Here is a 14,367-nt window from a genome sequence, read left to right as displayed (position 1 = left end):
TCCTTGGATCTTCCCTAGACTTCCCAGTTCCTTATGAAAACTGGTCAGATTTGCAAGCTTTTGCTAGAGGGAGATTTGGTTGCAGTTAATAGCTGGGGATTCTGGCTTTTTCCTTTTTTAATCAGGTGCTAAGGCTCTTTTGTTAATGCACATGCACACACACATTTGAGCTGTACTTCTGGGTAGAGTAGGTCTGAGGGGAGAACCTCTTTCACCAGCTGCATTCTGAGCCCTCCAGCCCAGCTGCCAGGGCACCAGGCGTGTGTGTTTGATGTACTCAAAGATACTTGCTTCTAGACCTTTAGCAAGTTATTCCTCACAGGTACTTCTTGTTCCATTCTGGTTTTGCTTTGGTTGGTTTTTACTTTATATTTTACATTTAAATTTTGATAATTCCCCTTTTTGCTCTTGTTTAGACATTCCTTCTTGGAAGGAAGGTTGTATTTCCTTCTAACAGCCTAACTCGGTCCCATCTAACTGTACTCGCTTTTATGGATCTCGATGACTCTGGCACCCATCTTGCCTGAACTTCTAAGTAATTGAAGAATATTGTGCTGCCTGTGAAGACTTTATTTTAATTTCCTTTAAAACTGTTTGTTATACTTTAGCTTTGAGGTCTCACATTGTTTTGGATTTCTTGTTCAAACAGGCACCTGGGGTGTGCCTGTCTGATGGACTGCAACAGTTGAAGCAGGCCTTTGTGTAATTCCAGACTATGCCAAGAACACTCTACTTCAAGAATATAACCTCTTAGAACCTCTATTTAAATACCTTCTAATTTTTAATACTCCATCTTACGTGTTCAAGCAGAGGAGATGAATTTGTCATTCATTTTTAAACCTAATCTAACTACAGCCATGTGACAGATACTCCATACTGATGTAGTTCACTGCCACTTCCACCAAATCTATATCCAGATGTTAAGAGTCAAAATAACTACCTCAATTCTGCAAAGTCCAAGATACGATACTGGTGTTTAACTCTTCAAATTTGCTGGAGTTCTTTGGTTGGTTTCCCCACACACACAAACTTATTTTCATATAAAACCATTTGATCTTGGTCATGTTATCTGCTTTATATATCCTGCTCATGAAAGCTTTTGCTGGCTTTGATTGCACATCAGCTGTTCCCTGGCAGGTGGTTACTGACTCTTCTAACTTTTTTCTCCAGGATATGGATTTTGTGCACAATTGGTGTTTTAAAGGAAAGATCCAAAAGAGGAAGAAGAGTTGAACAGTGTAGTTGGAATACTTATGTGTGTTTGCATATGCCTAAACTGGGGGAAGCTCTGGGTTTGAAAGCCACGGGACAGAAGCTGATGGTTGTGAGAACTATGAAGACTCACCACACTGGACTTACCAGTGGCCAGAAAGCAACAGGTCAAACTGGGTGTTGTCACACTGAAGCAAAATGCAGGAATGTTCTTAGAGATGAGTGGGAACAAAAATTTGTGACATACACTAGTAATGGCCCTTGGCCTAATTAGCAGTAAAAGACCACTCTGCCACAGTGCAAGAGTGCTGCTTTTCAGAAGTGCTGCTTTGGTCTGATGAGAGGCCATGGCTGAAGATTTTTATCATTCAACTTCTGGAAAAACAGATCTATTGAAATAAAATAGCAGGTTTAAAATGTAGATTATACTTTCACTGTCATTCATGTTTTATTTCAGTAAAAAGATGAAAGAATTTAGATTGCCTTGGTGCAGGCTGAAAGCCTTCAAGAGAAAAAGTACCCTTTATGCTGAAACACTGCATCAAATACAGATGTTGGTGTTGAGAACTCAAGTGAGGAAGTCACTCTCAATCAGCATTTTTTTCACTTTAAATTACCTCTTGTGGTTTTTGTTATAACTGTTCTTCTCGAAAGAGCCAATACAAAACAGGTAGGTCTCAAAGCTCTTGTACCCAATCCTCTTGAAAAGAAAGGCAGTGGATGGAAAGCCTGATGGTGTTTCCTCTCCCCAGCATGTACCAACGTGTTGAACTACATCTGCTCCATGAGTACTGTGTAAGCACACCTGAAGTAACTGTTGTCTAATCCAATAAATAAATATATTGCTGGAGCTGTTGTTCAAGTTGACTGTTTTATTACTTTTTTTACACTTCAACTTCCATTATATTTACTATTAAAAACCAGCAATGCATAAGCAGTTACCTGCTTCCTGTGGGGGCACCAGTTTTTAAAATGAAAATCTTGAGGCACTCAGCCAAATAGCCTTTCCCATGTTTCACAAACATGCTACTCAGACAATTAAAAAAGCATTAAAAAAATGCAAATGAAAAAACATATTGGTCCCAGCCACACATTCTCACTCAGTAGCAAGCTTTAAGCCAACAAGATGTAGGCTCTCCTAATTAAATACTGGCTGTGAGACCAAGCTGTCCGCAAGTTGCCTAAAAAAGGCTGCTATGAAGTTGCTGCTACTGAAGGAAGCTCTGTGTACAAACAGTTATGGAGACAATTCAGACTCGGGGAGAATAAAGCAGTGCAGAAGTTGTATTTACTGCAGCACTTTGAACTGTAAGTACAGTTAAAGAAATTATGCTCTCATTTTGTTCCTGCTGCCTTTTGGCATCATCCCTGGGCCCCAGCTGGCTGTCTCCTCTGTGCTCTATGGGGAAGCAACAGGGCTTTGTGGGACATGCAAGGTACTACCAGGGAGTGACTAATACAGCTCCACATCTGACCTCTTGATGTTTGAGTGGAGACAACCAAGAACATCCACAACCTTCTCACAGTGTATCACAGAGACTGTGCACAAGCACAGGGAGTGATAGGATGAGGGGTAATGACTTTAAACCCCACAAATACAGGTTTAAATTAGATATTAGGAAGAAATTCTTTACTGTGAGGTTGGGGAGGCACTGGAACAGGTTGCCCAAAGGAACTGTGGATGCCCATTACTGGACATGTTCAAGATTGGACAGGGTTTGGGGGCAACCTGCTCTAGTGGAAGGTGTCCCTACCTCTGGCAGGGGCAGTTGGCAAACCAAACCCAACCCATATTTAGAGAATGCATTCATTTCCACTTCCTGTGCATGGCATTTTAGTGTTTTCACACCCAAGAACACCAGCTGGACCACACCTTGGTTAATCAAGTAGTGACCAGGCTGTTCTTTGGCAGGTAGGACCTTTCATGCTGTTCAGTACATCCTGTCCAGCTGCCACCCACCTGCAGAACTCCAACAACATCAGCCTTCCGGGGGAATATTCTTTTCCACCTACCTGAATCACTTTTAATAGGAACCATTCTTGAAAAAGGTGTGGAGAGAAACAAGTCTATGCATGGTTGAGTCAGTGCCTACAAAGCAGCGGGGCCCCTGGTAAGAGCAGGCAGGGAATTAAAAATAAGTAGCCTAAGAAAAGCAGAGAAGAGCAGTGCAATTAGTACACTCCACCTTCCTACTCCCTTTCAGTTAGTGAGGCAGTAAGGACACTTCAGTGAACAACCCCAACCATAACTGACACACAAAGCTACCAATTCCAGGGAAGTGCTGTGCCATACATGCTGGTGCCAAGCAGCCAGTAGGTCTCCTTGAAGTGAGCACTGAAGAGCACCAGCAGCAGGAAGGGTCATGTAACAGACTATCTGTACCAGGAGGAGCCACCACTGTGCTCCCTGGGAAGCACTTTTGTTTTTTCAGTAAGTCAGGCCCTTGACATCCCCATTTCCTACTTTTCAAGAGCTGCACATGTCAGAATGACTGTCAAAACCATGCAGTGCCCAGCCAAAAACCACCTCTGAATTCAGTGTCTTATTGCTTATCAGTTGCTGTCACTTGCATTTCCTCAGCAGGGTGGGGAAGAGAATAGAATCTAAATCTCATGGGTACAGATGGAAGAGTTTCAAAGGTGGGTGAGAGGGAAGTGAAACCACTGGCCACCTCCCAGAAACAGACCAAGGCCCTGCCAGCATCCAAGCAACAGCCACCACAAACAGCCCCCTTTGTTCTCCTCTACCCCAGTTTTATTGCTGCCTGTGATCTTAAGTGAGGAATATCCCTTTGGCCAGTTCGGGTCACCTGTCCCTGCTGTGTGTCTCCTCCCCACCTCATGCCAAACCCCAGCCTACACTGTGCAACCACTGCCCAGCAAAAGCCAAGACACAGGTGCATTATCAGCACCATTCCAGCCATAAATCCAAGCAGCACCCAGCACCATATACACTTCTGGGATGGACATGCACTCCATCCCAGCCAGACCCTGCACAGGAAGCTTCAGATATGCAGGGTGAGCCCAGTCACCTACTAACTTGTTGCAATTGCACTAGAGAGGAGAGCAAAAATGCATAAAGGAGTAACATTTTCAATGAAAAACAAAATTGCATTTTCAGTATGGGTCACCCAAGTCATTTTTTCAGCCACCAATTCATTTAATTAAGGCCTTTTGCAGGTAACTAAGAGCATTAATTTAAACTCCAGTTAGACACTGACTTACATTTGACTGACAGCTCCCAAGGTAATCTGTAACTTCGCAGTAGATCCATGAGAAATATGGAGAATTTTCACTTCTACACAGTCCAAACTCTCCAGCTTTTCAGTGAGCCTGAGGTTTAGAAGCAAACTGTAGGTTTGTATTTGTTCAGATATTTATGTATTTTAGACACCTGCCCAATTGCCTCAATTTTCATCCAAAAAACACTCCAGGAAGGCTCTAACCAAACAGAGGTGACACCAATTCACTGAGAGGGCACTGGCACTGGGGCACCCAGGAAAATGTTGCAGGGCACTGATTCCACCACCACTTAAACCCAACACACACACACATAACACACCAAAACCAAACAAAAATCAACAAAATCCAAACCATTAACTACCCAAACCCGAAGAAGTTATTTGATTCTGTTCAAGATTTATACTCTACTCGCCACTCTCCATGGATTTCCCAAATCTCTTCCTATATCCATTCCCTTTGTGAAGAAGTGAAGTTACACACTCCAACGTTTTTTGCATCAAGACAACTCTCATCTTCCAGACCTTTAACTCTAGGGTAAGTTATAAACTAAAAAATATATACTTTTATCACCACACAGCAATTAAATTATGTTCAGGCAAGAAGGTATTCACCTTGCACCAATGCACATTAAACACACCAAACTTTTTTACAATACATTTTATTTATGCAAAGCCAATCCAAAAGTGGTGTGTAAAAGTGAAAAGCTCTTTTTACATATTAATACAAAGGTGGGGGTTTGTACACTTTCTCTACATGAAGAGTGAGGATTTGACTGTTTTATTTACAGGGACCTCCTAAGTTTGTTTAAAAATACAGACATTGGTATTAAGTCATTCTTATTTTCTCTAAAGCTAATGGCTGTACAGTATCCAACAGCTCAAAGTAACCAGATAACCAAGGGTATGCCAACTTGTCTATAGAAGCTTTTTGTTTCCAATTGAGAACATTCTTGCTTTGATGTAATGCTTCTGCCCAGTGCTTGTTTGTTTTATTTGGTTTTATTTTGTTTTATATTAAGGGCCTTGTTTTATGTATACAGCAGTCAAATTACATTACTATGTCAGTCCCAGCAGTTCCTTGAGGAAGAAAAGTTATGTTCCTTGACCCTCCAGTTCAGCTGCTGCTATATCTGGTTCTTCGTCATTGTAAATGTTTTCGGCCTGAAGACACAAAACTTTGCATTACAAGTGGTAGACACAATAATTTTTTATCAATCTCCTATACTTCATACAGAAAAATATTTTGATACCATGGTGGCACAGCCATCATCCCCTCCTTGGAGGGCCCTTCTGCCTGTCTCTTCTTGAAGGGCAGCCAAATTCAGGAATGGCCACACAGTGGCTACATTTTGGCAGTTGCCTTCCTGCGCTGTTGTATTTCAACAGCATAAGCATTAGCCATTGAACCTCTACCTTGACTATGAACATTTTATTTGGAATTATTTCAGCCTCAGTCTGAACACACAGAACAGGAACAGATATTAAAAAAACAGAAGCCTGACTTGTGACATACATTTAAGTCCATCACCGTTTTTAAACTTAATTTATCCCCAACTTAGTTTATTCCACATTTGTAAGATATCTGGTCAATCTCCTGTAACGTAAATATGAACTAATGGATGAGTTAAAAAAGGCATCTTTATTCACAGCCAACACATAGGGAAGGGGAAAAGATTAAGTCTTGACTAATATTGGATATAAGTTCACAACTGCCACATTTATTCTTAACTAGTACCTAAGATGTGGATTCAAGAATTAAATAGCAGTTGCATTTACTCAAGTTAGTTTAGTCTTGGTTTTCTTTTCAAGGTCTTATACACTTTGATTAGAGAGTAACAAGTACAGGGGACAGACTACTTTCAGTCCTTGAAGGCAAAAGCTGCCTAAGAAGAAGCCTTTTCAGTTTCATTTATGCAACAAGCTTCAGAGCAACTCAAGAGCTGTTGTGACACTCACCATTTGCCATATCTGCATTATGTTGTCCTCTGATACAGAACAGATTACCCAAGGCTCATTAGAATTCCAACTGAAGTCTGAAATTTTGGCAGTGTGTCCTCCATGAATAAACTGTTAAAAAAACCCACAAGCTTCAGTAAGCCATTTCAACTACAGAGAAAACTGTTAAAATCCAAGATTCTGAAGTTAAATTCATCATGCTAATGACTAACACAGAAAAACTTGCTACTAGAGGTTCACAATACAGACCAAGGAAGGTGTGTGTGAAACCACTTCCCATTCATGGCTTATGGACACAGATGCAGTTGCTGAGAAAGCATTTGAGACAATAGTTTGTATTATTATAGCAACAATTGACATCCTCAAAATGGTGCCCCTTCACACAAGGCTGGGCTGTGAAATCCACACTGATTAAGAGCACTTCCAGAGTTACACAGGAAATGGGGAAACCTTCAGAATGGAACAGAGGAAACCTACAGAAAGTTAGAGCAATGAAACCAGGGAGGTGAAAAGATTTATGAACTGCTGCAGTTGTAGCAGCCCAGTGGCAAGGCATCACACTGCCACACAGCATATCAGCACACTGAAAACCCAAAGGAAAGCATACCAGCAGCTCAGGAGGCCCATCTTCTGCATCCTCTGCAGACTGCTCTTCTCCAATTTTACTGTAAGAAAGTAGTTCATACTTTTTGTTAATAACGACAGTTTCTGGCCTTTGTTTCCGGTACTTGATTTTGCTCTTGTTTTTTCTCACTGTGAAATAACTCTAAGCCTCAGGTAAAACACCAACTGTTTGGCACTGTCATTACTGAAATGGAATCTTAACTTGTGAAGCACATGGAGGCAGAAATCACTTCCTACTAAAGACACCAGAAAACAATACTATGAGCAAAAATCCTGATGGAGAAGTAACATTAGATGTACTGTGCTGTTTCCATTTCTACACAAAAGACTGAGCCTGAGATAAGCAAGCAAGCATGGCTAAAGAACAGCACAAATCAAATCTGCCCAATAATGTAGGCCTGCAGCCCTTTCTATTAACCATCTGTACATATATACTAAAAGAAAGAAACTGTTCTTCACCTTAGATCCCACACATGAAGCCGACGATCAGTACCACTTGAAGCAAGAATTGTTTCATTATGAGGAGACCAGTGAACCTATTGAAAGAAAACAAGAGAAGCAGCTACTGATTTCTAAAGCATAACCTGAAAAACCAGCACCCTGGCCACTAATTTTCAACTACACTCTGTAAATCAGTTTTTTCCAGCACAAAGGGTATCCAATAGCTCAAACAGACTGCTTTCAAGTATTAAGATTTCTCAAACTGAACAGATGTTATTTCACTGTTACAAATTTACCATATTTTATGAAATGTCTAAAAAAAAGTCACTGTTACATACACCTAATTAAAGAGGCAGAGTTCACAAAATTAGTTCTGAACCCAAGTCCTCTCTATAGCACATCCTTTTAGAGAAACCTTCTACCTGGATCAAAGGTACTTGTGAATGCCCAATATTTTTTTAGCAGTATGTTGTTGATTACTTGCCTCAAAGTCAGGTGGGGAAAGGCAGAAAAAGACTATGTGGTACTGTGTGTAATTGTTTAACATAAAAGAGGGAATTTTGGTTCAACAGATCTATTTGTGTTACAAGAACACAAAACTGCATGTTCTTTTCCAAGTCAGTACTCTTCTTGTTTGTTTTTTTTCCCACAGGTTGTGAGAAGTTTACACACCTGAAAAATCTCATCTTTATGAGACTCAAAAGAATGGAGTTTCAACTTTAAGTTTCGAAGATCCCACAGAGCCACCGTCTGGGACACAGAAAAAACAAGAAATAGTTTTTATTACAATGGCTTTCATCTAGAATACATAAGAATTTAAAGTATACACAAATAAAAACCTTGTCAGCAGAACCAGTTGCCAGAATGAACTCGCTGTAAGGATTGAAGGACAGACAGTTGACCTCAGCTGTATGAGCATCTACTGAATGACTTGGCTTGGACGTGGCATTAGATCTTGTGTCCCAACTGTTGCAATGAAGGGTTTGGGGGAGGGTTAGGGACAAGGAGGAAAGAGGGAGAGCAAAGAAATGTAAGTTTTTACAGTAGGTACTCCTTCACTACACCTTAGTTTACTTAAGTAGACTACACTATTACTAAACCTGACTCTGCAGCTACAGTTTTCATTCCCAAATCTTGAGTACTTTGTGTCTGTTGTACATGAGCAGGTCCCACCAGGAAGCTGACATATGTATCAGTTACAGCTTCTTTTCAAATGATGTGAATACGTAAATGGCTAGAAGATTTAAGTGATTCTGCACCATTATTGCAGTTAATTGCCTAAAAGAGCTACATGAAACCATTCCAAAATTCTGGGGTTTTTTATCCCAGTGCTCTGGACTACGTCCACTGGCAGCAAACTGCAGTCACTATCCAGAAACCACCTAACCCAACTTACATCATAAGCTTCTGATCATCCGCCACGGATCCAAAGAGAGATTCATGGAGCAGATGCCACGCCACGTCTTCTACTACTGCAGAGTGCCCAGTAAAGATGGCTTTTGCATCAACAATCTTGCCTTCTTTTGGTCCAGCACTTATATCCCATAAACACACTGTCTGTAAATAAGTTACATTTGATGAAATGCAAACTCTGACTGATCATCTTTCAAACAAATAATCAATCACACTCTACACATAAGCAGATAGATAAACTGAAGCACTTCTGTGTTTTTGAAAACTTAATATGCTGTAAGTGGGAAGAGAGCTAAGTTATCAATCAGTTTTCTGTAAATATGAGGTCCAATGATTACTTACAAAATCACAAAAACAATTTACACTTTAAAAGTCCACAAAGAAATTTATAAGCAATTAGTTCAATTGATCTTTGAGTCTTACTAATTTATGGTCTCCACCCAACCAAGTTTAAAGGGCTTCTTCCAGCAGACAACTACAAAAACACTGTTCTTACTTCATTAAGAACCTTACAAAGAACCTGCTGATTACAGCCTAAAGCCAACTGACAATCTTTAGAAACAGAATTACAGAATGGGTGAGAGCTTTCCCACATAACAATACACAGCTGCACCAGACTTTCTCTAATTATCTATTATAGCATAAATTAAGAGGATTTGGGGTTTTTTAAGTAAGGAAAAAGATGTGGTTTTTACATGATCATCTGATGCACTGAGAAGATGTCCACTCAAATTTGAGTTCCATGATAAGCCATAGCCTTCCTTCTGGTGTCCTCTTAATCTAAGGTCAGGATTACACTCTCCATTTGAGTCTGAAAGAGGAAAATATGCCTTCCATTTAGCATCACCTTGCACATCAATCCAAAAGAGCATCATTACCACCCAAGAACTTTGTTTCTGTTGCAATAATTATATTTTATACTTGAAGCTCTTCAGAGAGTGCTGCTTTCTATCATGATGCTCTCATGATATTGAGCATAACCAGGCAGTTAAAGTTATTGAAGATGCAAGCCTTCTCATTTGGGTTCCAGAGACCATCAACCCTCCTCCCAGTCACAGTTACACAAAAGTTTACCCCTTGATGACAAGAGGCATTTTGATTTACTTTGAGGAGTCTAACCCACCTGGTTTTGAAGGATGTTTAGTGTAATCAAATACCAACACATCAGCAGACGGCGTTTTTGTTGCAATGATGCAGGAATTCTGTGGCATGTAACGAGCACGGTTCACTTCACCTTCATGGTTAATTTTAATCTCCATTTCAATTTTGCCAGTCACAGATCCAAAGCCACCAAACTCTACATTTGTCAGAAAAATGGCAGTTTACCACATCAATTGTTTTAGACTGCTGAAGCAGCATTTCAGAGAATCTTCCCCACTTCAAGAAACAGAGGTAAGCATCTTATCAAATGCAAGAAAGACCAGGAAAGACTCTTGGCATGCAACACAACAGCACAAACACTTCTGATATTTGAAATCCTCTTTCAGAGCTTTAGTCTCTATTTAAGGTAGAAATGTAGCAATTTTCACAACTGACAGAGCTGGTAAGAAATGCTAGTAGAGATTGTGTATCACAATGTCACTTAAATTCTTCTGAAACAAAAAGTTTCCTCTCTTCAGTCACAATTAATGATTAGTGTGGACTGGTCAGGATATGTCCACTCTAGTATTTAACAGAAAATTAGAACATCGTTATGAGAACAACTAGTAATCATACTGCTAAAGCAGAATCTAAGAATGCTGCATTCCCACCTCCTTTCTCACTGTCACACTGCAAAGTATCAAACCGATCATCATTGGGAATCTGGACTCTGGCAACAACCAGGTGGTTCTGTTCATCGGACGTGTGCGTTCCCAAAACCAGCCAGTGGACAGCATAATCCTTTCCTTCTGGCCTGTTTAGAATAATAAATGCAAGGAATAAAATCACATGCTCAGTTCCAGAAGCTTCATAACCATAGCATCAACAACCCTGAAGATCCAAATCTCTTCAGGAGACACTTGTGTAAGAAATCCTTACCTTTGTTGCAAAGACTCGTGCAATACAGCAAATTAGACTCTGACATGAGCAAGCCAGAGATACAAACAGCAAGGCTATAGTGAAAAAAACAAGCCAGTAAACATTGCCACTGTGCCTTGAAAGGGACAGTTACAGTTTGCACAACAGTTGAAGGTGACGCCAATACCTACTTCTATCTAACTTCCCTAGCAGTCTCACAGTATTGATTTAGAAAACAATCAGGTCTACTTTCCATAAAACACAAATACTGAGGGGACAAGTGACAACCCATTTTAGTTACTTCTCTTAGAAGCTTTTACCAGTTTTTATTTCAGATACTCATTTTTTAATACTGTACAAATCCTAGTTAACCAGAATCAAATTTCTCTTCCAGTGCTTAAATGCAACATTTAGTTAAAAGTGAAAGGCTGCATGGTCAGTACCATTTATCTCTGAAAGGAAAAATTTGAGCAGTCAAAACCAAGCAACTTCTGCCATCTTGAAAGCAGCAAACTAATTATATTGCCTGAATCCAAGCAATCAGGAAACATTTGGGCAATCATAAACCACAATAAGTATTACTACACCACTTCCATGTTAAGAGGGGGAAAAAATACAAAAAACAAGAAACACACAATGCACATGCACTTGCATTAGGAACAGGTCTCCCATCATGTCAGGTGCTGTACAAAGAGGCAGTCCTTGCCTTAAATGGCTTACATATTTTGACACTGGATAATTGGGAATGTCAGGTTTTAAACTGAATATTAAGCCAATCTACAAAACATGAGGCAAGCAAAAGTGTTCCTCATAAGGGCTCCACAGCCTCAACTCCCCACTTCATTTTCTCCATGCCATGAATAGTTAGCTCACATCAAAGCACTGCCTCCAAACATTCTGGTATATCAAATTAAGTGATCATCTCACCACCAAGTCACACATCACATATGTAAGGTGGAATTTTATAGAAGAAAGAGAACATCCTCTGATAAGAACAAGAAGTTTACATGTAAGATACCTTAAAACCTAGCTCCAATCCAGTCTATAACAATATACAGGACTCAGTCCTTGCCCACTACCTCAGTGGAGCCCCAAGTAGTTACTGCAACAAATTAAGTCCTGTAGTAGCTGGCACATAAGAGATTCTATCCCCATGTTCATGATTCTTTAAAGAAATTAACCACCGAGCCCACAATTTTCAGGGGAAAGTGAAAGAATGGGAAACTTAAGATGTGAGAAATCAACAATGAACCAGGACATGAAAAACCACTTTTAGAATAATAGACTTATCGTTGAAACTTTAAAAAAAAAAACAAAAAACACCAGAGACAGTGTTGCTTGGACAGAACAGTAATCTGTTGAGCACATGAGGAAAAACAGTCTTCCAAGAACAAGCTAATGTAGTAGGTAGATTTATCTCATCAGAATTAACTATTGATGAGTGCTAGATCTCTTATTTAGCAATAAATTGAGAAAGATTTCTCTGTTCACACCTCACAACAACTTCTGCTAGGCTAACCTAGGGTTCTGTCAAGCATCAGCTTGAGACTTTTTTTCCTCAATGCCTCTGCATACCCAAGGGGCTTTTAAAGCAGTAAGCAAAATAAGGTGCTAGAAGCTCACGAAGAGTAGGCTAACCCGAGTAATTCTCGTCCGGCGTGGTGTTCACCCCCAGGTTGCTGAGCAGAGATGGTTAACAGGAAAGGCGCAGTGGAACGGGGCGCTGCAGACTCAACCCTGGCCGAGCGCTGCCCCTGCCCGGCTCCTTCCCGGCCCCTGCCCGACACCTGCCCGGCCCCTGCCCGACACCTGCCCGGTCCCTGCCCGACACCTGCCCGGTCCCTGCCCGACACCTGCCCGGTCCCTTGCCTGACCCCTGCCCGGCCCCTGCCCATGCCCGTCCTCCGTCCCCGTCCCCTCTCTCACCTGGTCACATCAGGCAGCCACTGCACAGTGAGGCTCGGCCACTCCAGCGCGTGTGTCATCACCAGGTCGTACAAGAAAGGGGTGTTTTTCTTCCAGATCTTGTACTCCTCGCTGATGACGCGCTCCTCCACCGTGTCCTCCAGCACTGCGGGAAGGGAAGGGATGAACCGCGGCATGGAGGGGGGAGAAGGGGGCACCGTCACGGCCAAGGACATGCCGGGGTAGGAGGCGGGGGGCGGGGGTCCCGCAGGGCCACCGGGGGCGGCCGGAGGGGGTGATGGAGAGAGGGAGGGAGAGAGGTTGAAAGAGAGGCTGTGAGAGAGGGAGAGAGAGAGGGAGGGAGAGAGAGAGGGAGGGAGGGAGAGAGAGAGAGAGGGAGGGAGAGAGAGAGAGAGGGAGGGAGGGAAAGCGCGGCCGCTCTAGCCCCGCTCCCCGGGGAGGAACCGGAGCGCCCCAGCCCCGCCATCCCCGGGCATACACACCCTCACCCCCCGCCCGGCCGGTGACAGCAAGCGGCTCTCCTACCGTCCCTGCTCGCCATGTCGACCGAGACCCGGCGCCGCCAGGGGAGCGGAGGAAGCGGCGGGAAGCCAAGAGCGCAGGAGGCGGGAAGGGAAGAGCGCGGGACGAGCCGCTGGAAACGCGGGCGGGACGGAAGGAGGCGCCGGCGCCGGCGCCGGGGCCGGGGCCGGGCGGGAGCCGGGTTGGGGCGGAGCGGAGCGGTCGAGAAGGAGGAGAAGGGGAAGAAGAAGGCGGAGAGGGCGGTCCGGCCTTGCCGCGTTGTGGCCGCGAGGTGGGGCTGTAGGTAAAGCAGCGCGGCCTAGGCCACTGGTGTTAACTGTCTGAGGTAACACGCCCTAAATCATATGAAAAACTTAGATATTAATCCCACTTCGCAACTAGAAATTATGGAAACATTTTATCATAGAATGGTTTGCGTTGGAAGGGACTCTAAAGATCAGCTCGTTCCAGCCCCCCAGTCACGGGCGGGTAAATAACTCTGCCAGTAGAAGTGGTTACAGAGGCCACAGCTCAGCAGGTGCTGCTGTTCAGCAGTGATGCTGAGTGTTGCTTAATTTTCAGGAAGAAATGTTGGTTTGAACTATGTTTTAGTTGCAGTTGCAGCATGGGAGGCACTGAACTGAAATACTGAACCACCAGTTATGCAATGTCAATGTTACTTGACTCTATTGCTCTCTAACAGCATCAGTGGTGGTGTCATCCTCTGGCAAGTGACAATGGCTTCGTTTGAGCAGCCACATACAAATCAAACATACAGCCTTACCCTGTACAAATCAAATACCCAGCCTTACCCTGTACAAATCAAACACAAAGCCTTACCCCCGTACAAATCAAACATACAGGCTTAAATCCCTTGCCCAGTCCTGCTGATCTCTCCTTTCACCCATCACAAACAAAAGACCTGGTGTTCAAGGTCAGGTTGGATGGGGCTCTGAGCAAACTGGTCTAGTGGGAGGTGTCTCTGCCCATGGCAGGGGATTGGAACTGGATGATCCCTAAGGTACCTTCCAACCCAAACTATTCTATCATTCTC

At 42.7% G+C, this 14,367-nt stretch overlaps 1 protein-coding gene across 1 annotated transcript; it reads right to left on the bottom strand.

Annotated features, from left to right (window-relative positions):
- Positions 1 to 5,104: 5,104 nt before the first annotated feature.
- Positions 5,105 to 13,483, bottom strand: RBBP7 (RB binding protein 7, chromatin remodeling factor). Its single transcript, XM_071569509.1, has 12 exons — positions 13,338 to 13,483; positions 12,813 to 12,957; positions 10,640 to 10,782; positions 10,012 to 10,185; positions 9,584 to 9,699; positions 8,872 to 9,032; positions 8,315 to 8,441; positions 8,148 to 8,225; positions 7,494 to 7,570; positions 7,018 to 7,075; positions 6,411 to 6,521; positions 5,105 to 5,615 (listed from the first exon to the last, which is right to left on the bottom strand). Exons 1-12 carry the CDS (start codon positions 13,351 to 13,353, stop codon positions 5,547 to 5,549), a joined length of 1,275 nt encoding a protein of 424 aa, XP_071425610.1. The 5' UTR covers positions 13,354 to 13,483; the 3' UTR covers positions 5,105 to 5,546.
- Positions 13,484 to 14,367: the final 884 nt, after the last annotated feature.

Source organism: Pithys albifrons, chromosome 1, assembly GCF_047495875.1.
Source record: "Pithys albifrons albifrons isolate INPA30051 chromosome 1, PitAlb_v1, whole genome shotgun sequence".
NCBI classification, from domain to species: domain Eukaryota; kingdom Metazoa; phylum Chordata; class Aves; order Passeriformes; family Thamnophilidae; genus Pithys; species Pithys albifrons.
Note: the sequence above shows the minus strand (reverse complement) of the source record. Positions and strands in the feature narration are given on the sequence as shown.

Excerpts from the sequence above, each read along its gene's own strand:
- RBBP7 (XM_071569509.1), bottom strand. Across the intron at positions 7,571-8,147 it reads ATAAAGATGAGATTTTTCAG|GTTCACTGGTCTCCTCATAA; the intron begins GTGTGTAAACTT and ends TTCTTTCAATAG. Across the intron at positions 7,076-7,493 it reads CTTCATGTGTGGGATCTAAG|TAAAATTGGAGAAGAGCAGT; the intron begins GTGAAGAACAGT and ends ACTTTCTTACAG.